The 24,191-nt window shown below is 32.8% G+C and overlaps 8 protein-coding genes across 11 annotated transcripts in view; 6 read left to right on the top strand and 2 right to left on the bottom strand.

Moving 5' to 3' along the window:
* Positions 1 to 1,386: 1,386 nt before the first annotated feature.
* On the top strand, positions 1,387 to 4,275 carry LOC138181747 (tubulin alpha-1C chain). Its single transcript, XM_069116870.1, has 9 exons — positions 1,387 to 1,737; positions 1,893 to 2,115; positions 2,175 to 2,279; positions 2,383 to 2,579; positions 2,666 to 2,758; positions 2,876 to 3,061; positions 3,284 to 3,532; positions 3,781 to 3,944; positions 4,026 to 4,275. The coding sequence occupies exons 1-9, from the start codon at positions 1,726 to 1,728 to the stop codon at positions 4,150 to 4,152; spliced, it is 1,356 nt and encodes a 451-aa protein (XP_068972971.1). The 5' UTR covers positions 1,387 to 1,725; the 3' UTR covers positions 4,153 to 4,275.
* A 2,854-nt stretch (positions 4,276 to 7,129) lies between these two features.
* On the top strand, positions 7,130 to 9,205 carry LOC138181374 (BRISC and BRCA1-A complex member 2). The gene is made up of 4 exons (XM_069116092.1): positions 7,130 to 7,426; positions 7,499 to 7,800; positions 7,875 to 8,252; positions 8,320 to 9,205. Exons 1-4 carry the CDS (start codon positions 7,339 to 7,341, stop codon positions 8,692 to 8,694), a joined length of 1,143 nt encoding a protein of 380 aa, XP_068972193.1. The 5' UTR covers positions 7,130 to 7,338; the 3' UTR covers positions 8,695 to 9,205.
* A 68-nt stretch (positions 9,206 to 9,273) lies between these two features.
* Positions 9,274 to 10,561, top strand: Naxe (NAD(P)HX epimerase). The gene has a single exon (XM_069116093.1). The coding sequence runs from the start codon at positions 9,274 to 9,276 to the stop codon at positions 10,057 to 10,059; it is 786 nt and encodes a 261-aa protein (XP_068972194.1). The 3' UTR covers positions 10,060 to 10,561.
* A 156-nt stretch (positions 10,562 to 10,717) lies between these two features.
* LTV1 (LTV1 ribosome biogenesis factor) lies at positions 10,718 to 13,096 on the bottom strand. The gene is made up of 7 exons (XM_069116091.1): positions 12,883 to 13,096; positions 12,244 to 12,796; positions 11,971 to 12,167; positions 11,558 to 11,686; positions 11,302 to 11,493; positions 10,975 to 11,223; positions 10,718 to 10,889 (listed from the first exon to the last, which is right to left on the bottom strand). The coding sequence occupies exons 1-7, from the start codon at positions 12,883 to 12,885 to the stop codon at positions 10,776 to 10,778; spliced, it is 1,437 nt and encodes a 478-aa protein (XP_068972192.1). The 5' UTR covers positions 12,886 to 13,096; the 3' UTR covers positions 10,718 to 10,775.
* A 58-nt stretch (positions 13,097 to 13,154) lies between these two features.
* Positions 13,155 to 16,733, top strand: Arl6 (ADP ribosylation factor-like 6). Of its 2 annotated transcripts, none has more exons than XM_069116090.1 (3): positions 13,155 to 13,469; positions 15,903 to 16,082; positions 16,166 to 16,733. In XM_069116090.1, the coding sequence occupies exons 1-3, from the start codon at positions 13,385 to 13,387 to the stop codon at positions 16,375 to 16,377; spliced, it is 477 nt and encodes a 158-aa protein (XP_068972191.1). In that variant the 5' UTR covers positions 13,155 to 13,384; the 3' UTR covers positions 16,378 to 16,733. The 2 variants fall into 2 exon arrangements, with proteins under 2 accessions (XP_068972191.1, XP_068972190.1); XM_069116089.1 differs by having other exon boundaries at positions 13,155 to 13,562.
* Positions 13,702 to 15,686, bottom strand: LOC138181369 (putative leucine-rich repeat-containing protein DDB_G0290503). The gene is made up of 4 exons (XM_069116087.1): positions 15,532 to 15,686; positions 14,982 to 15,457; positions 14,570 to 14,905; positions 13,702 to 14,499 (listed from the first exon to the last, which is right to left on the bottom strand). Exons 1-4 carry the CDS (start codon positions 15,590 to 15,592, stop codon positions 13,807 to 13,809), a joined length of 1,566 nt encoding a protein of 521 aa, XP_068972188.1. The 5' UTR covers positions 15,593 to 15,686; the 3' UTR covers positions 13,702 to 13,806.
* A 9-nt stretch (positions 16,734 to 16,742) lies between the features above and the next one.
* On the top strand, positions 16,743 to 18,383 carry Phm (Peptidylglycine-alpha-hydroxylating monooxygenase). The gene is made up of 3 exons (XM_069116088.1): positions 16,743 to 17,003; positions 17,219 to 17,434; positions 17,523 to 18,383. The coding sequence occupies exons 1-3, from the start codon at positions 16,893 to 16,895 to the stop codon at positions 18,192 to 18,194; spliced, it is 999 nt and encodes a 332-aa protein (XP_068972189.1). The 5' UTR covers positions 16,743 to 16,892; the 3' UTR covers positions 18,195 to 18,383.
* Positions 18,384 to 21,827: 3,444 nt separating this feature from the next.
* The window catches only part of LOC138181956 (histone-lysine N-methyltransferase, H3 lysine-79 specific), a 75,961-nt gene continuing 73,597 nt past the window's right edge, over positions 21,828 to 24,191 (top strand). For all 3 annotated transcript variants that reach the window (XR_011173662.1, XR_011173661.1, XM_069117372.1), the window contains exon 1: positions 21,828 to 22,330. The gene's annotated coding sequence lies outside the window, so the exon portion shown is untranslated. The remainder of the gene's footprint in view (positions 22,331 to 24,191) is intronic.

Here is a 24,191-nt window from a genome sequence, read left to right as displayed (position 1 = left end):
TGATCTGACTATTCGTTCAGTCAGACAGTAGTTGAATCGTGGTTCGTCCTGACACGTTTTTTCACCCTTAAGATTTTACATCATCAACCATGGTAAGTATATTAATTATCATACATTTTATTGCTATTTCATAAAAATTATAATTAAAAGCTATAATTATAACTTATTGTAATTAAAGTTATTTTTAATAATTATAGTTATTATAGACATCCATTAAAAAAATTTTAAATACAAAAATTTGAATTTTCTTATTATATTATCATTGGGAAAGATTGAATTTTCAAATACATACAGTGATTCTTATGTGCTATAATAGTTAATAGATTATAATTCAATTTAAAACTATGCAGTATTAACATTGTGTATAACCAGGATATCCTTTAATTATAATATGCTGTGCTTCCTTCTAGTTTAATCGACCGATTAGAGAACTGTCAATAGCAAATCGTGTATAAGACAGTTTCCGAAGTTAAGGTTCATACAACGAATACAGTATAGTTGGATAAATATTTCAGGGAATCAAGAGATCGATTTTTAACTAACGCGGCATAGAACCCAATAAACAAAACTCCAATTTACATATTTACAACTTGAATTTCAACTTAGCTTATTAGTTGCAATGCAAATAATGTTTAAATAATATCCATTTTTGTCTTTGAAAATATATTTAAAATACTAGCGATTGAATGAAGTAAAGTTTTTAACTGCTAGTTAGTATGAGTGTTTCATAATTCACAGTCGGAAGATTTTACAGAAGACAATTAAGTTGGTCATTTTAAAAAGAATATCTTAAAATATTCATGTTTACTGCAAGAAAAGTAAAAGAAACGTAACAGTTAAATTGACGCGTATACTCTGGCGAGAATCGTAATTTTAATCTTTTTAAATTCATATTGATGTCGTAATAAATTTTGTTTTGTATTAAGAATTAAAATATTCTTTAAATTTAATTACATTATAGATCATAAGTGTATTAGTACGTACATTTGAATGTATAATATACATGTGTATAGAAAAATGATCGATCGAATCGGTAGTTGTTCCTTTCGCTCCGAAGATCATTTGTTTGGAGAACCGCAAAACTGTGTCACGTACAAAACGATGTTCGATCAAGCTGCTATGGTTACAGTATGTCAACCTGTAAAAATCGATTTTTAGCATGATGCACCTAGAGAATGTAAACTACCGGAAGAGTCTATGACTCTCCTATGCTCCGTATGGATAGCGGCAACGAGTCGATCTCTAACTATAATGTCCTCTTTTAGATTGTTACTAGATTATTAAACGAAGATATGATAGGTCAAGGTAAAAAAGCTTTGCGATTGACTGACAGGTATAAGATTGCTTTATGTCGATGGAATTTCGACATGTCAGTTCGTAATCACATCGTGCTGAGTGCTTTAACTGATTTAGTTTAGAAACGTATAAGTTAAGTGATTCGCTTATTTCAATCTGCCGACGTCTTTTATAAACCATTCCAACGGAAAAATTCGATCCCATCTATTTCTAACAATGAAAATTCCTATTTCATACCTTTTTAAACAACAAAAAACAGCTTATGCAACTTACGTCATTTGAGATGTTTCACAAAGCGAAAACGTATATAAACATTAATCGAATACATTTAAATATTAGTTTTAAATATTCTTTTGTTCGTGCTTTGTACTTTTTATTAATCGTCTCCATACAAAGTAATTGATGGCAAAAGAGTTACATTAAAAGATAATGGCAAAAAAGGTATGGCTTTCATTCAAATTATGGCAGACAAAGTCAGTAGTAAATTCAGACGTTTAATTTTTATTATTACGGATCTAATTAAAATCAGTTTATAATAATAGTGTTAAATACGGTTATGACAATTATTAAATATTTTTATTTATATATTATTACAGCGGGAATGTATATCCATTCATATTGGACAAGCTGGTGTCCAAATGGGTAACGCTTGCTGGGAACTATACTGCTTGGAACATGGAATTCAACCTAATGGACAAATGCCCAGTGACACCACCGTTGGTTATGGGGATGATTCTTTCAACACATTCTTTTCCGAGACCGACTCAGGAAAACACGTTCCAAGAGCCGTGTTTGTTGATCTCGAACCAACAGTAGTAGGCAAGTTATTGACGAAAAAATCTCGATTTCCTTGCTAAAATGTTTCCATGATGTTTTAGATGAAGTTCGTACAGGTACATATAGAGAACTGTTCCATCCGGAGCAACTAATCACGGGCAAAGAAGATGCCGCGAATAATTACGCGCGAGGCCATTACACCATAGGTATACGTCATACGTGCAATTTGCGTAAATTGAAAATTTAAACAACGAATTATCTTTACTCTCGTTTTCTTCGTCTCTTTCAATTTTAAATTGTACTCTCTAGGAAAAGAAATTGTAGACCTGACTTTGGATCGAATTCGCAGACTCACTGAACGATGCAAAGGTCTGCAGGGTTTTTTAATCTTCCATTCGTTCGGTGGTGGCACAGGATCAGGATTTTCGAGTTTAGTGATGGAAAGATTGTCCGTTGATTATCCAAAGAAAAGTAAATTGACTTTCAGTATTTATCCCGCGCCTCAGGTAAAGACGATTAAAGATATAAACTTTTAATATTCGTTAACAGTAAATTATAATAATTATGTGTTATATGATGCGTTATTTATTAGGTATCGACTGCCGTTGTAGAACCATATAACGCGATTCTTTATACACATCCAACATTAGAACATTGCGACGTGGCCTTCATAGTTGACAATCAAGTATGTATTCCTACTCCGTATCTACGATTCTTATGATCAATCAAAGTTCAAGTTTAAAATATCGTGCCTTCGCGCCTTCTATATCAATTTATTAATAATTGACAACATTTCACATAGGCTATTTATGAATTATGCAGAAGGAATTTAAGCATCGATAGACCTACGTACACAAATTTAAATCGTTTAATTGGACAAATCGTTTCATCAATAACCGCAAGTTTACGATTCGATGGAGCTCTTAACGTTGACCTTACCGAATTTCAAACAAATTTAGTACCATATCCGCGTATTCATTTTCCTCTTGTAAGTCAGTTATAAATATTTTGTAATTCTGCTAAAAATAAAAATATAATATATATATATATATATATATATATATATATACATGACTTATTATATTTTTATTTTATATGTACATATATAGATTTATGTAATAATGTTGCAAAATTTCATTTGTGCTCTATGATACAAATATTTCAAATGTTTTAGTAAGACATAACAAAATTTATAGCTTATATTCTATAGGCAACTTACGCTCCAGTTTTATCAGCTGCAAATGCTAGTCATGAGAGAATTACAGTAGCGGAGATAACGAATTCGTGTTTTGAACCAAATCATCAAATGGTGAATTGTGATCCGCGTAGAGGAAAATACATGGCAGTTTGCATGCTTTACAGAGGAGATGTTGTTCCCAAAGATGTAAATGCTGCTATTGCGACAATCAAACGACAGAAACACATTCAATTTGTTGAATGGTGTCCGACTGGTTTTAAGGTTCGTTCTACAATTATGTAAGATAATTTTTCCTTATATGAAAAAGAAAGAAGAATATTTAACGTGGCCTTTACAAAACAGGATTGCATAAGAAATATTTTAAATTAGTTAGAAGACATTAACCTTTGTCAAAAATTCTAATTATACCAACGGAAGAGGTAGTCAGATATAGTTAAATTCCAACCACATAGACAAGAAGAGATAGTCAAACAAATAAAGAATTGTATTTTTTACTACACTTTTTGTAGGTAGGAATAAATTATCAACCACCCACTGTGGTACCAGGAGGTGATCTTGCAAAAGTAGAAAGAGCTGTATGTTGTCTTTGTAACACCACTGCAATAGTTGAAGCATGGGCTAGAATCGATAATAAATTTGATCTGATGTATGCTAAACGAGCGTTTGTTCATTGGTAAACTGATATCTCTATTATTTTGTGGCATTTAAATTTTAGAAGAAGTTTTTTAATCTTCCTAAACCTTTTTAAATATAGGTTTGTCGGTGAAGGTATGGAGGAAGGTGAATTTGCGGAAGCGAGAGAAGATTTAGCAGCTTTAGAATTGGATTATCGTGAAGTTCAAGAAGACGCAGCAAATACTGAAGATGAAGAAGAATATTGATTCTTTAAATGTATCGAAAGTATCGAAAATGTATTATTTACACTCAATTTTCTGATTGAAATATAATAAATAAGATTAATAACTTGCGCGTTTATCGTGAAAATTCATATTTCGTTTTCGTTTATACTACCAGGTCTATAATTATGAAACCGGAATTTGCCTATAGATGGTCCTAGCTGATAATGTAGTTATCATTAAACTGCGTCATTGATGCCAAAAGTCTTTGTTGACATCTCACAAACATTTTCGACTCGGAACAATACAAGTTTCATACAACAGCATAGTTTGTAATAGCGTTGAACATGTCAAATTTTGTGCCTGGAAACTACGATTTGCGGACAGCATTGATTTTCTGTTACCATTTGAAGAAAACTGCTGCAGAATCGCATCGAATGCTTGTCGAAGCTTACGATGAGTATGCTCTTGGTAAATGACAGTGCTTTGAGTGGTTTAAAAAATTCAGAAGTGGCAATTTTGACGCGAGGAACGAAGAACGTGGAAGACCACCGAAAAAGACCACCGAGCTGTTAAAACCTGGCGAAACCGTTAATACTGAGCGCTACCGACAACAAATGATCGATTTGAATCAAGCTTTGCCTGAAAGACGACCAGAATATCAAAAAAGGCAACGCAAAGCAATTTTGCTTCGTGATAATGCATCATCGCATACAACAAATCCGGTCAAGGAAACGATCGAAGCGTTCAGTTGGGAAATACTTTCGCATGCGGCTTACTCACTAAACTTGGCTCCGTCCGATTACTATTTATTTTTTTTACTATTATTACACTTTCTGACCAGCACTTCACTTCTTACGAAAATGTACGAAAATGGCTCGATGACTGGTTTGCCTCAAAAGAGCGACAGTTTTTTTGGCGTGGCATCCACCAATTCCCAGACAGGTGGGAAAAATGTATAGCTAGCGACGGGCAATACTTCAAATAAAATATTTTTAATCATTTTCATACAATAAACGTGTATTTTCTATACAAAAATTCCGGTTTCATATTTACATACCTGGTATACTAGGTAATATGATCCATGAACCAATCATTGAATTTTATTGAGTTACTGAGAACAAAGATACATTTTATTTTACAAGTATAACTAGTTAGTTATCTGAAAAAAATAAAACAACTGTATTTTAAAAATGTATACTATAAAAATTTAAATATAAGTTATTACAAAATAAATTTGACATAAAATATTATTTTAATCGCCCCCCCCCCCTAATTTTTCTATGAAGGAATCCTCCGCTAGTTCAAAAATCCTGTTTCTCTAAAATTTTCATTCAGTCCTACTAATCCGTTGCGCACGCTTTACTTGCGCTTACGCGAGAAAATGTATAAAAAGACTCTCTAAAATACTCTCTATTCACGTAAAATTCAAATCGTGAATATTTTAAACCATCGACTTTGCGACATCGCTTTTTGATATCACAAAATACAGGCCCATTACTATTATATTGTTTTATCATGACATTTTTCAAATTAAAAGTATAACAAATTGAAAGTCTCATCAATAAGAATTAGGCTCCATCGATTGTCACGCATTATTCACCCACCATATTCATTCACATATCTTCAATTTCGAAAACTTTTCATGTATCCAATTTTTTCTAACGCAAATTACGTATTGTATTATAACAAAACAAAATTCTGTAGTAGAATAGATATCTTATCAATAAATAGTATTAATTTATGGCGTGTAATAAGACATCCAATCGGATTCCTCATAGTGAATCTTCATTAAGATTTCGACATATAACTATTTGGAAAGCGATGCAAGTATTAATATTTTCTAACATTACTACCTGGAAAATGATACTAACTTGAAAAATACGCAACCTCCAATCCTGGGTCCATTGCATATATATTTTATACGTATATTTTATATGTATATGTATATTATATGTATATTTTTTCAAAATTCTTTTTTTTCCATTAGGCAACAAGTAAACTGTTAACACTCATTGCGGGTCACCGTGACATATTGTAAAATATTACAAGGCATTACACAGGATATCACGCAAGATATCGCAGAGACGTCGTGGGATGCCTGCGTGAGTGTGTTTAGTTTTAATTAATTATAAGATAGATAGATTAAGATTATTGTGCGCGCATTCTATGCAATGATACCCTTGTCTATTTTAGAACGAAAAATAAAAATCTCTTGTCTCTTCTCCCTCTCGCTTTTCGAATAGTACGAAATTCTCACTTCATGATCGTTCGGTTCTTTCAAGCTGTAGCGCGACGTACTCACTCGCACGAATATCGGCCACGAACAAGTGATCAGACATTCGATAATTTGTAAGTCATTCTCTCTGAGCTGGCAGTTATCCTCTCTCGGATACTGCCTCGTCGTTCACGCAACGAGACCAGGGAATTGTTATTGCACCGGCACTGTCTGCGGAGTCCAACCGAGGAATCGCAGCCTTGACCGATTTTTACTAGCCAAAATACTGGTAATACTGGTGTCGGATGCTGTAACTCGACATCCTCGGTCAGCCTATTCAGTTCTTCAGATCCCCACTGTTAAATGCACGAACTTTGACTGATCCACCGCAAACATTGTCGGTTTGACCTTAGACAGGAATAAGGGTGTACACGTGCAAAGAGAAAGTAGCTGCGAAAGAAATAGGGCGGCAGAGATAATAAGTTACCTAAAAGATTTACATGAACGGACAGCGACAAGATCTCGAGAAAATCCAGACTCTTTCAAGGGCCATACATGATTTGTTCCATAACTGCTAATTCAATATGGCTCTCAACTGAACATTGCTTAATGAAGTGTTTCCTTTGCCAAGTTCTGACTTTCTCTTATTCGGCTACACTTAGTGAATATCTGGACAATGTAAACTTTTTTATTTGTGTATACAACTAATGAGTTTAAATTTCCCCCTCGGTTTATACGAGATGTCTCTAGTCTCTAGATTCTAGATACAATTAACGAAACTATATTCAGGCGACTACATTAAAGACAAGTTCATGTGATAACGTAGTATATAAGAATATTGTTTTCCCATCCTAAACATCAGCAAACGTTGTCATGTACATCTAAAAATATTTGTGTAACGATAACAAAATACTATGTGATACGCGTAGACATTTACGAAAGATTTTTTTATTATACTCACTATTTATTACTTACCGAGTATATATTAAGTTTTATAAAATAAAAGTATTACAATGTTAAACCAACAATGTGCGATTTTGACTGTTATTGACTCATATATCGAGCCACTTTTAATCCATGTTTTATCGACTGATAAACTTGGTTAGTTTAGTACATAAAATATATTATGATAATTTATAATTATATTATTATATTCTTTTATTCTTTTATAAGGAGTTTGCTGCAAAACAATTGAGATAGATTCTATGTCATCCAGTTGTGGGAAAGTACAAGGAGATCGTTTTAAATTATCTATACCTTATGCTAAACAAAATTTAACTTGGAATGTACTGTTTGATTCGCAATGTCCTGAAATGGGACCTGATTTCATATTTAATGATAATACATTCCTAGCAGATATGGATGTAGATGCATTATCTGCCAAAGTACCTAGTCTTGCTAAATGGAATCCCAATGATGAAAATGCATTATTGAATGTTCTTAGAGAACTTTTATCATGCTACAAACAACATCAGGTTTGTGATTGTTACATATAAATTTTTTAATACTGGAATTACATCAAATTTGATACATCTTTCTTTTAAATCAGGTACAATTACTTCAGAAGCAAGCTAGATTACAATTAGAGTATAATATGCTAATGAATTCAGGAGAAGTCAAAACAGAAGATGTTGAAGTAATATTATTACCATCCAGTTCTAAACCAACAGAAGCTAGATTTTTAATAAGTTTATCAGTGGATGTTTCACAGTTAGAAATTCGTACTTGTAAATCAGAAAGTGACATTGCAATGCTTCTTGTAACATTTTCTGGAACAGATTGGAGTCGTATTACTCCACAACTTTATTTTTCAAAATCTTTAGAAGAGTCTCTTAGTGGAACAGGTGAATTACATTTACCACACTTTCCATCTGACACATATCTACTACGATATATACCAAAAGTAAAAAAATATATTGCAGGAAAGGTATGTAACTTGTTTTAATTTTGTCCTTGTGCTATAATAATTATGAATAAAATAAATATTGTTTTAGGTAAACTCAGTTGTCCAAAGCTTAAAGAGAAGAAGAGATTATATAGCAGCATGTTCATTTATCTACCATAGATGTCTTTTAGAATATGATACTATAAACTGTAAATATGTGACATTTTTGGTATGTGTAGATGATTTTTTTGCATGTGTGCACATTCAATTTCCATTTGGATTTCCTCAAGAACCACCTCTAGTTGAATTACACTCAATATATCATTTGACTCAACGTACTGCCTACAGTGAAAGACTAAAATATCCTTATGATGTTTCATGGTCGCCACAGCTTATGGTAGAACGGTTGTGTCAAACCATTTACTCGTATTTAGAAAAATTTAAATTCAATTCTATCAAAAATTGTTCAGGAAATCAAAGTTAGTTTATTACATAATTTAATTTATTCTAGTTACTTGTTACATTAACATAAATCTCTCTTTGTACATACTGGTAATTATTCTTTCTAAATAAATCCATATAAAAATAAAAATAAATATAACACTACCTACTACAAGAATAACCAAAAGATTGCTTTATCATTATTTAATGTTAATATTTATTTTCTATATAATCGATAATAATAAAGTATTTTATACTTATAAGCGTGTAATTTTATATGTAAAATTAAAAACTTTTGCCATATACATGTGTATATAAGACAATGTCAAAATGTGAACCATTGGAATCTGCGATAAATTTCAGTTTCGCTGTTCAATCGACTCATTGTCGTGTGAAATACATGTAAATCTCGAAACGATTTCGAAGGATAAAATAAAATTAATTCCATACGTACAGTTTTTAATGCAAGTGCTGAAAGATATTACTAAATAAAAATAATCAATATTTTCTGCTGAGATTAACATTTCTTTGCATTAATAAAAAGAATAATCACAGTTTACTGTAAGAGGTTATATTCTTTCCCACTATACATACATATATTTGTATGTAACAAAATTAATAAATGATATCATATATTAAGGGTTATATAAAACCTTCCTTGTCTAACAATAAATTTATTTTTGGGAGAGCATCATATACCAGTATGCTGAAATATTTGAATCAAACGGAAAGCATCAATGTAGATAAAGATTTATTTGAGAAATATAAGTTTAGCGTCGATCAATTAATGGAACTTGCTGGCCAAAGTTGTGCTATTGCCATTGCTCGTACTTATCCATCGCTTAAAAATTCTAAACAAAAAATTTTGATTTGTTGTGGTCCAGGAAACAATGGTGGTGATGGACTTGTTTGCGCTAGACACTTAAAACAATTTGGATATTTGCCTGAAATTTATTATCCTAAAAGGACAAACAATACACTGTATGAAAATTTACTGCATCAGTGCATTGAAAATGATATTCCCTTATTAAAGGATGATGTAGAATACATTGCTTCAAAGCAACTTCATCAATTTGGTCTTATAGTGGATGCAATATTTGGATTTAGTTTTAAGCCACCTATAAGGGATACATTTATTCCTATTATTCACCTGTTAGAAAATACGACTGTTCCAATTTGTAGTATTGATATACCATCAGGTTGGAATGTTGAAGATGGACCACCTACAGAAGGCGGAATAAAACCAGAAATGCTTGTATCACTAACAGCGCCAAAATTATGTGCTAAAAAATTTGAAGGGAAGTATCATTATTTAGGTGGTCGATTTGTACCTAAAAAATTGGATAAAGCATATAGCCTTAATCTACCTGAATATCCAGGAACTGATTTAATTCTTTTGTTAAATTAAGTCTTCATACAAACTTTAATTACTTGCATTTTTTATTACAAATATGTACAAGAATCGAAAATAAAATATTTATAACTATTGATAAGCAGCTATATTGTTCTATATTTACAGATATATATTTTATTTCCCATAGAAATACTGCACATATATATATCCTACCTGTATAATAAAATAAATGTGAGCAATGTGGGTTTTTTTATTTATGTTAATAATATTCAGTAGCTAGAGAAATAGCTATCGCCTGTACCATCGCCGTGACGAATCTTGCACGCAGTTTGACATTGTTTTCGTTTCGTTTTGATTTAAATCCGTCGCTACATGTACTTCTTTCATGTATCTCGACGGCGGTTAAAATCTAACAAATTGACATTCATGAATGCTATAAACTGCTTATGGACATAGGGATATATATATTCGTATGTACGTGTAGGCGGTACATCTATGTCCCAGATATGAAGAAGTCTGGACCTCGATTCCGGACATTCGCTAGAGAAAAGTGGAACTTAAAAATAATATGGCTGGCAGAAGTAGGTCTCTAACGCAACTTTATTATTCTTGATGTTCGCCTTATTATGAGCTAAAAAATGTTCCCCATTTATATTTTATATCACGGATTTCGCTCCATTTCGTATATTGTAAACAATATACGCTTAGTGTGTAAAATGTTAACAAATTAATTAATTTATTAAAAAGATATATAACAGGAAATTTACATGTTAAAGTATTCTATTTCCTTGAATATTTTGCCTGTTATTTAATAATATTTTTTCTTGGCGTTTCTTTTCCTCCTTAAATGCTTCGCTATTTGCCTTCCGTTCTATTCGCCTTTCCTGAAATTAATAACAAACAATTTTTTATTTGTATTATATGTTTTTGGCTTGTTATGTATGTATACAATTAGCATGATAATTTTACTTTTCTATATTCTTTAAGTGCACTTTTTCTTCGTTTTCTTTCTTCCGTAGTTTCATTTTTAGATCTTATACTTAATGTACTTAAGGTAGATTTCATAGTTTCTGCAATAGACTGAGGATATTTTGGTTTGCAACTTTCATTTTGCTGATCAAATTGAGCCAATGTTTTAGCAGTCAATTTTCCAGGACACTCGTCTAAAACATTTTTTGGTATACCTGTTTTTGGATTGACTTTGATCTTTCGTGGATACTACAAGAGAATTCACACATTATAATTTCACATAACAAAAGGAATAAAATAAATGAACAATTATTCTTAAGCAACAACCTTGGGTTCAGAAATTAACTTTGGATGATTATAAATATTACTGTATGTACTAATAATACTTTCACAATCCCATTTATCTTTTTCTCTTGTATTAACTATAAGTTCTTCTAAATGATTTTCATCCTCGGAGCTAGAATACTCCCTTTCCAAAATTCTCACTCTATCTTTCATCAGTTGTGTAATATTATCTACCTATAAAAATGAAAAGAAATGTGCTTAATTCTCTCTATTACAAATGCAGCTACTATTAACTTACATCTTCGTTTTGCTGTTTTTCAAATTCTGCTGCACACTGAAGAACTAAATCTGAGTTTGGTGCAATATGTCCTTCAATTTCATCACAATCTAACGCACCAATTTCATCTTCATCGTATGCTATATACATCTGTATAAATAATGATACACGTTTATCAAATAAAATGTATAAGGAGTTGGAAAGAGGAGTTTTCTTGAGTGTGGGTGTGATTGGCTATTTCTTATAGACTCAACATAATCATAAAATCATAAAATTAAACTTAGGTATTTATCGTGAAAGTATCATATATACAAATGAAACAATATAGTAACACATAGTGGTGAGTGATAGGGAGTGGTACCTCCCTTGATCCTGTGTACCCTGCAAGACTTCTTTCCAACTATGTACAGCATATCATATCAATAAATACTTACTTTTTCAAATTTATCATCAAGAAGAGTAAGATGCTTGTTTCTTCTTATTACGCTACTACTCATTGAATATTCTGTAAAACGGGATTTTGTTTCTTCTTCTTTAAAGGTGTATTGAGATCCATTTAAACTACACACTTCATCTTGTTCTTCGTCGGATAATTCCATATGCCCCTCAGATGAAACATCAGATACTTGATCTGACTCATTCAAATAATATTTTTGAGATATAAGTCAACCATTTTATGTACATAATGTACTCTTATAAATACATACCACTTTCTTCTTGTAAAATTTCATTATCGCTATTGATTGCATTAGCTAATTCTACAAAATTATCATCTAATTGATTTTCTGGATCATCATAGTCGAAATCATCATCCATAGCAGCAACTATATCTGGATCTAAGTCTAGTTGCAACCCTGAAACTGGAACTGCTTTATTTAAAAGACCAACTTTTTCTTCCACATTTGAAGCAAATACAGAGGATGGCAAACTAATTTTTGGCATATTTGTTTGATCATTTGATTTTGAAGTTGTGTAATCTATGCGTTCCCATTCAGCTGTCAAAGAATTAACATCTTTAAGATGTTTCAAATAATCATAATCATCATCAAAATATATCCCATATTTTCGCTGCTCCTCTTTACGCTTATTATCATCTATCTTTTTTTTCTCGAGTTTAGAAGCTTGTGTATCTCCAACAGGTACAAGCACGCGTTCTGGTGCTGTTTCATCGGCGATTAATGGATCTCTTTGTGATCGATGAACTAAATGAAATGTTACTGAATTTTTCTTATCAATGAATTTCTTTGTTTTTCCCTTCGGCTGAAAATTGTAAAAGATCAAATGCATAATGTAGAAATAACCTAATGCACAAATATGTGTATAACCTCATTAATATACTAACTCACCATTTTTTAAATATTTTTTTATTCAACAAGTTTCAAAAATTCAAAGACAGATTAATAACAGAACATTTACTTAAAATTGCTTAAAGATTTAATTCTACAATCACTGTTCTGATCACGATAATGCATATAAATTTGCTCTATAATATTTTATATGACTGTAGTTCCGAGCGAACACGGAAGCATGCGATTTACCAGTAGTTCTCAATCAAGTGGGGAAAATAGTATTTATATACACATACATATACATATTTAAGATGTAAGACTGTTACATGATAACTAAATACATTAGCATCGTAATTTTTATACAGTTTCTATTTAAAGTAACAAGATGATAATAAAATATGCTATTTATATTAATAAATTAGATATAAATATACTGGAAAATGAATGAGATACATTTATCGTGTTTGAGTCTATTGTTGTCTTCCCTACCAGTCATTGTTATAGCGTTCACTATTGATATTCGATAAATACGTGACAAGCCTTCAAGGGAATACCGAAAATGGGGCTATTTGATCGTTTAGCAAATCTTTTAGGTTTTAGGAAAAAAGAAGTAAACGTTTTAGTAGTGGGCCTTAATAATAGTGGTAAGTCGACGGTCATAAATAATTTCAAACGCGAGGATGACCGTTGCATAGACATAGTACCCACTGTTGGGTATAATGTTGAAAAATTTTCATGTAAGTTAAATAATAACGAGTGAACGACATTCGATGTTGAATTGACGTGCTTAAAGCCACATTTCTGTACTATTACTTGCACTAGTTGATCTGATCGAGCACTAATTGCCGGTTAACGTAATAAAATGAAACAAATATATTATATTTCAAATAACATTTATTTTTAAATAATAAATATATATATGTATAAGTAACATAAACAATATTTTGTACATTCTATTAGGTAAACTATGGAATATTCATATTACAGAGATTTCTTAATCTTTTTAATTCTATTATGAAGTACATTGTGCTTTGAACTTTGTGATTTTGATTGAATTAAAGACTTCACTTTTTTTCTCATTTTTTTTTGCAATAATTTTACAGGTGTATGATTCCTAAATTGATCTCTTTTAAGTTTACTTGTTCCCACAACATTTAAATTATTTTCACTTGCGATATCACTAATATCAATATTAGTCGATAAATTGACATTAGAAGAATGCTGTTCATTTTGACATATTGGAGTACTGGTAACTGGTTTATTTAATTGTTCATTTATTTGCTTATCTTTCAATACGGTTGCATCAGAAAGTATAGTATTAACATTATTTTGTAATTTTGAGTCGTTCTGTAAATTTGATTTGACCTTCAGTTTTGTCTGTTTTAATTTCTTTTGTTTTGAATTATTTACATTTGGTATTGATTTGATAACACTAATATCTTGCTGCCTCACAGACTGTTTAATATTTTGCAATCTCTGCTTCTTACTTTGTAAGGGAACAGAACTTTGATCAGCTTTATATGTACTTGAAATGTTAAAGAACTTTTTTTCTTTTGATACTTTTTTCTTTTGTCCTTTTTTTACCTCCTGTTTCTTGCTCCGAAGTATTAAAGATTTCCTTTGTGGCAATGTAAAACTATCTAAATATCCTTCTGTTTCCAAATCGCTCAAAGGCTAAAAATACAAATGATGTTTTTAGTTGAATTTACGATTTTTGCTAGAAGAAATTAAAAATTTTACATACATTTATATCCAGTGGACTATCTTCGTTATCTTCTTTTGCCCATGCAAATGCTTTCATATCCAATATATTCTCAAATGCTATATGTAAATCAAATTGCTTAAAACACACTAAAGATGATTCTAAATGGTTTTTGAAGTTTTTATGTAGTCCATTCTCTGTTACTGAATCTATCTCAATTTTGTATGGTCTAGTTTCATTAATATTATATAAGAGATATATTATTATAGTTATATATGAATCAGTATTTTCATTATACACCCGCATCAGTTCTAAATTAATTTGGGTATGTCCTAAATTTGTTTGTAACTTACAGTTTTTTATATGAGAAATATTACGCTAAAAATTAAAATAGATATTTAATATTTTGTTTCCAACCGTTATGTAGAAAAATAAGTTCATAAGCTATATGTACCATCAATGTTGTATATTGTTCTTGTCTTATGAAATAGCAATCTATATACTGCTTACAAATTTTCAAAAAATGAGGTACATTTTTTAACTCATGGATAGGAAAATCACATATCACATCATGTAAATCAATACCCATTGGCATCACCCATTTTCCTAAAATTCCTTTATATTGGTCATTCAAAATTTGTACAGCAAAAACATTATTTTTGTCATATTTATTCAAAGGTGAAAAATTAAACACATGTTCCTGTTTTGAGAATTTGACACAGTGAAAACCGGAATATCTATATAATTCGGATTCTAATTGTAAATTGATATCTTGAACTTCATCGGTCTTCAGGCACTTGGTAATGTTTGAATGAACACATTTAGTGTTCCCAAATTTTAATATGTCCAAACTACATTCAATTTGCAAAATTATAGATTTCAATTGATGTATTTGGGTTTTTAATCTGCTTTTCAGTTCATCTATAGAGCCTGAAATTGAATGATACTTAATATATTACCTTCATCACAAATGTTATAGGGTTAGACTTTTTTAGATGACTTACTTTTATTTTCGTCTGAATTTTTTTCATTAATAACATTTTCTAAAATATTATATACTTCCATACTTTTTAATAATTTATTTAGAAGTTGACTATTACTTTTAAAGACTATCGCGTCAATATATCTCCGTTATACTTCTCTTCAGTGATTCTCATTTATTTTAATATATAAAATATAAATGATGGTGAAGGAATAGGTGGCGCCCCATAAGATGAATAATATGTATATATTTCATTATATGCAATAATGTATTTATTGAATACACATATGTACATTTACGTTTCTCGTAAATCAATATTACCTCGTTATATTATACTGCTCTTTATAATCGCATACCATAGAATACTAATAATACGTTTTAACATGTTTTCAGTTAAAAATATTAGTTTCACGGCATTTGATATGTCAGGTCATGATCGTCATAGACCGTTATGGGAACATTATTATAAAGATTGCCATGGTATTATCTTTATCATCGATAGCAGCGACAAATTACGATTGGTTGTTGTCAAAGAAGAATTAGATATGCTTCTCCAACATCCAGATGTAGCTGGTATATATTATTTCTTTACTTTTTCATATTGAATATCGTATGTCGTGCTTTCCTTATTGAATTTTATTTATCGAATATTATAGGACGTAAAATACCGATTCTCTTTCTGGCAAATAAAATGGACTTGCCTGATTCTTTAACCACTGTCAAACTTGTTGCTGGGCTTGGTCTTGATCGTATACAGAACAAACCCTGGCATATACGAGCGACAAATGCAATTACTGGAGAAGGTTTACAGTTAGGCATAGAATGGCTTACAGATCAAATTCGTGACATATATATAAATAAAAGATAAAAATAAATTTAATGTATCCGATGCTTTAATGCTCGTGAAAGTTAAGCAGACAACAAATTAATCGATTATATAGTCTGTTTAAAATTCGACATTTAAATATTTCAGACAGCGATTTTATGAATGAAATTGAAATAGAGATGAATGAACATTATATACTCACGTGACTCTAGTCATCAACGAATCTGTTCAATAATAGACGAATGTACATATGTACATTGAATTATATTTGTACCATAATTCGTTCACACATTGCTCGATAGCAATGATTATTATTTAACTGTATTATTGTTTTGTAAATTGTGTATTTCTGTTGGTAAATTTTACGATACATGCAATAAATTTATGTATCTCTGATAGATGGCGTTTCCAAATGCTTATTCTACGTCAGAAATTATCTGTGCGTGGACTATAAGTACTGTGACTGTGTGTGATATCGATTGGTGACATTTGACAAGACGACGTGGATTTCTTAATTAATATAATTTAATGTAATATTTCGAAATATTGACAAAAAGATGAAAGGAGATTTCACGATTTATGTTTTATTTGCACTTTTATTTAAATTTATAAAGTGTGACAGTGTAAATAAATATGCATTGCTTATGCCGAATGTTACATCAAGTAGGGTAAGTAAATACAGAAATATTTAGAGAAGTAGTTTTGCATTTAACTGTATATTTCAAGATACCAATATGAAATATATTTTTTTATGAGTGTGTAACGACGTTATAATTAATATCTTTCTCGTTTTAACGTTTCAATCTAATGCTTAATTTATGTCAAGCAAATAATATAGGAACAATATAAAGAGATAATGATAACATATTTTCCTTATTTTTAGGAGGAATTGTATTTGTGTACCCCTGTTAAAGTAGATCCTTCCCAAAACTACTATTTGACAGGTTTTGAACCAAATGCAATGGCAGGTGTTCATCATATACTTTTATATGGTTGTGGAAAACCTGGTAGCTCAAAATCAGTATGGAATTGCGGAGAAATGGGACATGGTATAAATAATAACGAAGATACAATCGTTCCCTGTGCAGAAAATTCTCAGGTATGTAATATAAAATGATGTAGAAGAATAATTTAAGAATTTAAAGAGAAATATTATAAATATCTAATTATATTATCATTTTATATAGATATTATATGCCTGGGCCAGAGATGCTCCAACATTAATTTTACCAGAAGGGGTGGGTTTCAAAGTTGGTGGGGACTCCTCGATTAAATATCTAGTTCTGCAGGTCCATTATGCACATACTGCACAATTTCAAGGTGCTGGCACTGACGACTCTGGTGTATTTCTCTATTACACATTACGTCCATTGAATAAATTAGCTGGTGTTCTCCTTTTGGGAACTGGAGGTGTTATACCACCTCGAAGTACAACATACATGGAAACAGCTTGCAGAATAAAAGAGAACAAAACTATTCATCCTTTTGCATATAGAACCCATACTCATTCACTCGGTAAAGTAGTTTCTGGATATTTGATAAAACCAGATTACACTTGGATAGAATTAGGCAAAAGAGATCCTTTAACACCTCAAATGTTTTATCTTATACATAAAAATGTTTCTGCTGAACAAGGTGATCAAATAGCAGCCCGTTGTACTATGCATAGTACACGCGATAGTTGGACATACATTGGTCCTACTAAAGTTGATGAAATGTGCAATTTTTATTTGATGTATTATGTTGAAAATGACGAACCACTATCTATGAAATATTGTTTTACCAGTGGTCCTCCTAACTATTATTGGAAAAATGCTGGTTTATTTAATATTCCTACTATAGAGGCATCTAGTTTATAATGTAATATCGATTTTAAGTGTCCCGGTTAAAAATTGGTACAGATATGAAGCTGTTAATCCGGCCATATACGGATGAACTTCTGAAGCGGAAGTATCCGTGTGATGCCGAGTTAATAATGAAAGTACTTTATCTATTTGTTACAAAATAAAATTTGTTTTCAGATTTAAGTTGACATTACTCGCACTTTATACAGTGTGTTGTGTATTATTATTTATTACTTTTTGTTATTAATAGTTTTTATACAAGAAAGAGTACTTAATTAGCTTTATACAAGTATACAATGTACACTAATGTTTTACATCTAACTGTAAAGAAAACAAGATTTTGTATTAAGCCTACTATCAATCAGAATGTTTCTAATGTACCTGCCGTTAATTTCAATTCATTATTATTGCCCATGTACAGCGAGAGAAGAAATATCTATTACTCCAGAAAAACTCTATCTTTTCTATTAAAAGTCTTTAATTCAGTATAATATAATCAACAAATATTAACTAAAACTATGGCATCGGTGATATTTTTTGCCATATCTATGAAGCATATACATGCGTTAATATAAATTATCTTAGTTAATATTTTTGAAAATTCAGCGATGCTTCGAAAATTAGAAGAAGAAAACGTCACTAATAATTAAACGTGATTGAAAGTAAAATATTTTCACAATATAATACCTATATCGTATTATGATTATGATGTGATTTTACTTTATCTCTAGATGTAGCAATTAAAACTTATTTTGCAAGTTATACAAAAAATGCAGAGATGCATTTCTATGAATATTCATTTAATAATATTGTTTCAATACATTAATAAATCATGCATATATTATAAAATGTCTCAATTGCATAATTCTCATTTCGCTTTCCTTTCACGTTGAGCGTAGGGATACGGATTGCAATTTTTATTACTATAGTTTTATAAATACGTGCAACAAAAGTGCTTTGCAAAGTTTATTCTCTTAAGATTTAGTTCTCTTGAAAAGTATGTCGATAACCTTGGTCGTACGTTTTTGGAAAACAAATGAGCGGAGAAAGTGCAATGAGTATATAAAAGAATCTATTGATGTGGTCGAGCACTTTCAAAGTTACTGATTCTCTACTCACTAAAGAAACGCACGATTTTTCACCGATTTTAAGTTCTGCGTCGTTTTTCGTACTTCCATATAGGGGAGAACAATTTACGCGAGGAACATCCTAATTCATTCGTTGTTCCGTGGAAAGAAAGTTAATACGTGTTTTCGCTGTTTTCGTCGAAGTTGGGTGGAAAGGGAGTTGGGTAAATTCATTTTTAATTATATTTCAAACTTCTGAGTTAATCATATTGATTTGTAAAGTTATTACGTGTAAAATTGAAGACCGGTTTCTTTCTTTACATCGTTTATGTATCGGTGCACTCTTTCTCTTTTTTTGAGAACGATTTAATATCAATGATCGCGCGACTTTGTTACGAAGAAACAAAAAGGAACGATCTAATTTGCTATGAAAACCAAGCGATTCCTTTTGAAAAGTCGCATACATAAATTTATATCGTATATTTGTTTTTCCATTATATTTACCTACGATGTAGCTTTCTTCCTTTCGTACGGGTGTAAAAGAAGTTATGTAGAAACGAAACATCGATGCTGCTATATACAAAGTCAGAGTGTATTTTTATGCGACAGAGTAAATTAATTATAGATTTAGTTCTATGAAAGTAATTGATTCCACGATGAAGCGTAGTATTGAAATAATACGTTGCTGTGAAAGTAAAATTGACTCGAAGCCACGGTATACTTTATACTTCCGGTTCTTAAACGTGTTCCTTCATATATGACGACTTACGACTTCGTTAGTGGCTTGGTTGTTTCTTTTCAAACTTAAAAGCTAATAAAGATCAGGAATTAAGCTCATCAACAGGAAAGAGAATGTTGTTAGAACAAGAACAAATACGATACAGCGCGTTAGCCTATAACGTTAGATATTTGTGCGTTAACATACATTTTTCCATTAAACTAAAATAGGACGTTGTCAAGATCTGTTAACTTCTGGTTTCATTAACGATTATTCAAGAAAGTTACTTAAGAATATTCAGTGTGATAATTGCGCTGAATTTTTTTTAAACGAAACCTTCAACTTTCGTTTCAAACTTCATAACGTATAACATCGAAACGAAAACGAAGTGCATTCCGAGAGAACAGAATTGTTCTAACTTCTTCACCTTCTTCTTTCTTCTCTTTCTTCTTTGTCCTTTGTAAGGATACGTATCTTATCCTTTATACGAAACCAAAGACTATGATTTTTTTTAGTAATATTTATACATATATATGTGTGAACATGCGACGGGCTGATCATAACAATCAGAGTTCAGTAATGCGTCAATGAAAACAGCACGTCACGCGCACATAAAAGTATCATCGTTGGTAAAAGCATGTCTCGTCGTTAGGAAAGCGACCGAAGCACATGCAGCCCGATCGACCATACATATCCTCTGCAGACAACTTCGAAAGTAAGGCCTCGATCACGTTTTGTTCGAAGCAACTTGGGGCACGAACCAAATAGATCCGACTTAAGTTTTGTTTCTTTCGTTTCTCTCCCCCTCGCTATCCCCCTTCCACATTTTCCTTATTTCTTTTATCGAGCTCTATTTCTCATTGTCGATCGTAAATTACGCTTCGTGAATCTTCTTGCCTTTCCATTCCACAAGAGCAAGCGATATAACCGAGTTATATACAATAAAGTCGAATTACGAATCGCATTTTTCTTTTAAAATTCAACTCGGCAGATTTCCATTTCGGAAGCGGGCACCGCCTTACAGTTAATTAATGCGCGAAAGTCTACGATCTAATTAAACCGTGTACTTGGATCGTGCAAATTTTCTTAAGGCAGCCGTCTTATCGGTTTGATTTCGCTACACGTATAGGTCGTATGAACCAGATATTACTGCAGACTAGAAGTCCGATTAAGCTTTAGATTCGAAAACATATCTTGCCCATTAACGGCAAACGAGGCTACATTGCGTCGAGTCGAACGCGCGTATTTGTCAATGTGGCACATCTTCGAAGAATTCTAGCGAGAATAGATACGCGTTAAACGCTCGGCTTTCCTTCGATAGTATTTTTGTATGCTGTACATATTTATTTCCCCCTCTTTTTTCTTTTTTCATTTTTTCTTTCTTTCCCGTTGTATCTCCTCCCCCCCCCTCCCCCTCCTCCCTCCCTCGTTTCAACGCATCGCTTTATACACGCTCGCTCAAATTCTTCGATTCTCTCGGTAAGAACAATCGGTACTTCGTGCCTTCGATCTAGCATCGGACGATCTAAGAGATTGCAGAAGACGGTGTAGAACTATCCTTGGAAATTTATCCCAGGAAAGTTTAGTCGATACATTATGCGTAAAACTGGAGAACGTTTGGAGGATACGGGGTTGTGGTTGCACCGCATCGAGGGATGCATCGTTATGGGGGATGTAGCTGAACCCAACGCTAGCGATAACTCTGCCGAGTGCAAAATCGGTGGTGAGAGAAAAGAGGGTGATGGGAAGGAGAGAGAGAGAGAGAGAGAGAGAGAGAGAGAGAGAGAGAGGCACGTGGGACAAGAGAGAAGTCGCGATTGGTTAAGTCGGTTGGAAAAGCCCGTCTGACTCCTCGACCGGCCGGCACTTTGCTCAGTTCTCCACTGCGCTTCGAACGAACCGGAGCTTTCGCTAAACAAATCCGACGAGAGTCTCGTTACTTTTCGCGATTTTTCGGTTATATCATACATATCCACGCACGCACAAACATACACGCACACACGCACAACTCAACGATCGATCGTTTGATTTCGCAGTTCGCTTAAAACAACTCGGTTTGTATGTTTATCGCTTGAGAAAGATAATCTTCTAAATATTTTTCGTCGAAGAAATTTGTCTCGTCGTTTCTTGTCTTGGTTCTCTCGATTCCTCATCCTCGTCGTTACCCTTGCCGGTTTCTAATCGTTCAAAGACGAAAGAAAAGAAAACGTAACGAAAACGAGAGAGATTACGGAGGAAGAGAAGCTATGCCCGTGAACGAGAAAACGTCGTTAGTATTTGTTTAAGGTTCCTCGATAGATTTACAGCTATCGCTTCCAAATAGAAGGGATTACTGGTACAAGGAAAAGGGATTCGCTACAACCGCGGTAAGTTTTTTCCATTTCTTTTCATTGTTCTTGTTTCTGTGTTGAATAGTACGAGCGAAGAACCGACGAAGCGACATGTAGAACGAATACGCTATGCGTATAAAAAGAGGAACGCTTAAAACGCATCTGCGACATACGATCATATTCGTTTTACGCATTCGCCAGCTTGATGTTCGAATGTCGAAAACTGGACCATTCCATTGACAAGACGGATGTGAAACGTTTGAGTTTTAACGAAAGATTTCTCGAAACAGCGTAATGCCGCGCGTATACAGCATGTGCATACAATTTGTGCATGTACGAACGAAAATGAGTTCACACTAATGCTACCCATTAACAAGAAATTCGCCACGCGAAACCGTTGCCACCGAGGATTCGTGAATACCGTAGGTTCCAACGTATCACCGAAACTTGACTCAAGCGCGGCTTTGATTTAAGCACGATTCAAACTTTCTTTATACGTAAAAGGATACCGTTCTTGTTCGTTTTACTTTTCACATGATTTGACCGTTTCCATTGTCCCTAGTCTCTTCAAGAAAATACGTTTAACAGAGAAGCGAAGCTTGTACGAGGAGCATTACGGTTTCTGTACGCAATTCGTCCAGGTATAACTGTCACGAATTCGAAAAACATGTTACAATAGCCACGTAGAACGAAATAGTCTATCGTGGGAGAATTTCAATTATAGGTTATACGAACCGAAAGGCTCGCACAGCATCGAACGAACCGCGGTTTTCTATGCAATTCGTGCGATTGTACGCTCTTTAATCGTTTCGGTTTACGGGTGTACTTATCGATTTCTCGTGCTAACACGATCTGGAATTCAGTACTCAAAGCCACCTTTTTATCGACGTTAATTATTTTCCACGTTTACTTAACTTAAGAAGGAACGTTCTAGGTCTATGAATACGTTGCTCGAGGATCGTGCCTACGCGCGATTTTAAATTTGACGATTAAATTGGAACGAGAGACGCGGAGAGAAGCGAACAAATTTTGACGGATTGAGTTTCTTAGACATTCTAAGTGTCAAGAGGTGGAACTCTACGTTAGTTATTCAGACTCGGTTCATGGCGTACCCAGTTAGGGTTTCTGCAACGCAAACGTACGAATTCATCGGCGAACGAATGGAAATTTCTTTAATATCGAATCACGCCGGAAACTGTGACATCGACTTGGCAAGGCTTTTACTGAAATCAACTTTTTCATGCGAATCAGCCTAAACAGCGTTCGCGGATAACACATATAGAAACTATTCGAACTAGGTCGCCATCTTTTTTCCTCTATTCCGCAATACCGTACTCGGGTATCCAATCCCCGATTGGACTGTTGGCGCGCGCGAAATTACATCTGTGTCTTTCATCGACATTCAGGAAGAGTGCCAAAGTTTCTTCTCCGTATGTAGCGTGCTCGCTTGCAAGAAACCGCTCTTCCATCCTCAACATCCTATTCTTTCGATCGATGATGTTATATACTTGTTATAGGTATACGGCGATTTCCAAGACGATTACACTATTTCAAATGCGAAGCGTTTCACGTTCACAACTGTCTCGATGTTTAACAGTTACACCGGTTGCAAGCCCCATCGATTTTCTTGGAAACTAATTAAATGCGTTTCGACTCGAACATATTACGTGCATACTACAGCGGCAGAGTATAGGTATAATCGAAACACTTTTCAGTAATAGACTTGCAAATAAATGTTCGATACGACTGGATATTGCATATACATGTGATTCATGATCGCATCTACGTACACGCAGATACGAAGTGTTCTCGTTCTTCTTCTTCTCCTCTGTGAGTCTTCTACGAGCACGCTGCGTATGGATATCTTTCTTGGTAACCAAGAAACGGGAGCGATGCT

Source organism: Bombus flavifrons, chromosome 7 (genome assembly GCF_040668555.2).
Source record: "Bombus flavifrons isolate JBK064 chromosome 7, iyBomFlav1_principal, whole genome shotgun sequence".
NCBI classification, from domain to species: Eukaryota; Metazoa; Arthropoda; class Insecta; order Hymenoptera; family Apidae; genus Bombus; species Bombus flavifrons.
The sequence above is the reverse complement of the archived record's forward strand: the minus strand, read 5'-3'. Positions and strand labels throughout refer to the sequence as shown.

Excerpts from the sequence above, each read along its gene's own strand:
- LOC138181747 (XM_069116870.1), top strand. Across the intron at positions 2,280-2,382 it reads GCGAGGCCATTACACCATAG|GAAAAGAAATTGTAGACCTG; the intron begins GTATACGTCATA and ends TGTACTCTCTAG. Across the intron at positions 3,945-4,025 it reads AAACGAGCGTTTGTTCATTG|GTTTGTCGGTGAAGGTATGG; the intron begins GTAAACTGATAT and ends TTTTAAATATAG.
- LOC138181374 (XM_069116092.1), top strand. The coding sequence starts at position 7,339 with ATGTTAAACCAACAATGTGCGATTTTGACTGTTATTGACTCATATATC. Across the intron at positions 7,427-7,498 it reads TTTATCGACTGATAAACTTG|GAGTTTGCTGCAAAACAATT; the intron begins GTTAGTTTAGTA and ends TTCTTTTATAAG. Across the intron at positions 7,801-7,874 it reads CATGCTACAAACAACATCAG|GTACAATTACTTCAGAAGCA; the intron begins GTTTGTGATTGT and ends CTTTTAAATCAG.
- Naxe (XM_069116093.1), top strand. The coding sequence starts at position 9,274 with ATGATATCATATATTAAGGGTTATATAAAACCTTCCTTGTCTAACAAT.
- LTV1 (XM_069116091.1), bottom strand. Across the intron at positions 11,687-11,970 it reads TTGATGATAAATTTGAAAAA|ATGTATATAGCATACGATGA; the intron begins GTAAGTATTTAT and ends TTATTTATACAG. Across the intron at positions 11,494-11,557 it reads AAAAACAGCAAAACGAAGAT|GTAGATAATATTACACAACT; the intron begins GTAAGTTAATAG and ends TCATTTTTATAG.
- Arl6 (XM_069116089.1), top strand. The coding sequence starts at position 13,385 with ATGGGGCTATTTGATCGTTTAGCAAATCTTTTAGGTTTTAGGAAAAAA. Across the intron at positions 13,563-15,902 it reads TAATGTTGAAAAATTTTCAT|TTAAAAATATTAGTTTCACG; the intron begins GTAAGTTAAATA and ends ACATGTTTTCAG. Across the intron at positions 16,083-16,165 it reads CCAACATCCAGATGTAGCTG|GACGTAAAATACCGATTCTC; the intron begins GTATATATTATT and ends CGAATATTATAG.
- LOC138181369 (XM_069116087.1), bottom strand. The coding sequence starts at position 15,592 with ATGGAAGTATATAATATTTTAGAAAATGTTATTAATGAAAAAAATTCA. Across the intron at positions 14,906-14,981 it reads AACAATATACAACATTGATG|CGTAATATTTCTCATATAAA; the intron begins GTACATATAGCT and ends TTTAATTTTTAG. Across the intron at positions 14,500-14,569 it reads ATAGTCCACTGGATATAAAT|CCTTTGAGCGATTTGGAAAC; the intron begins GTATGTAAAATT and ends TTGTATTTTTAG.
- Phm (XM_069116088.1), top strand. The coding sequence starts at position 16,893 with ATGAAAGGAGATTTCACGATTTATGTTTTATTTGCACTTTTATTTAAA. Across the intron at positions 17,004-17,218 it reads CGAATGTTACATCAAGTAGG|GAGGAATTGTATTTGTGTAC; the intron begins GTAAGTAAATAC and ends CCTTATTTTTAG. Across the intron at positions 17,435-17,522 it reads CCTGTGCAGAAAATTCTCAG|ATATTATATGCCTGGGCCAG; the intron begins GTATGTAATATA and ends CATTTTATATAG.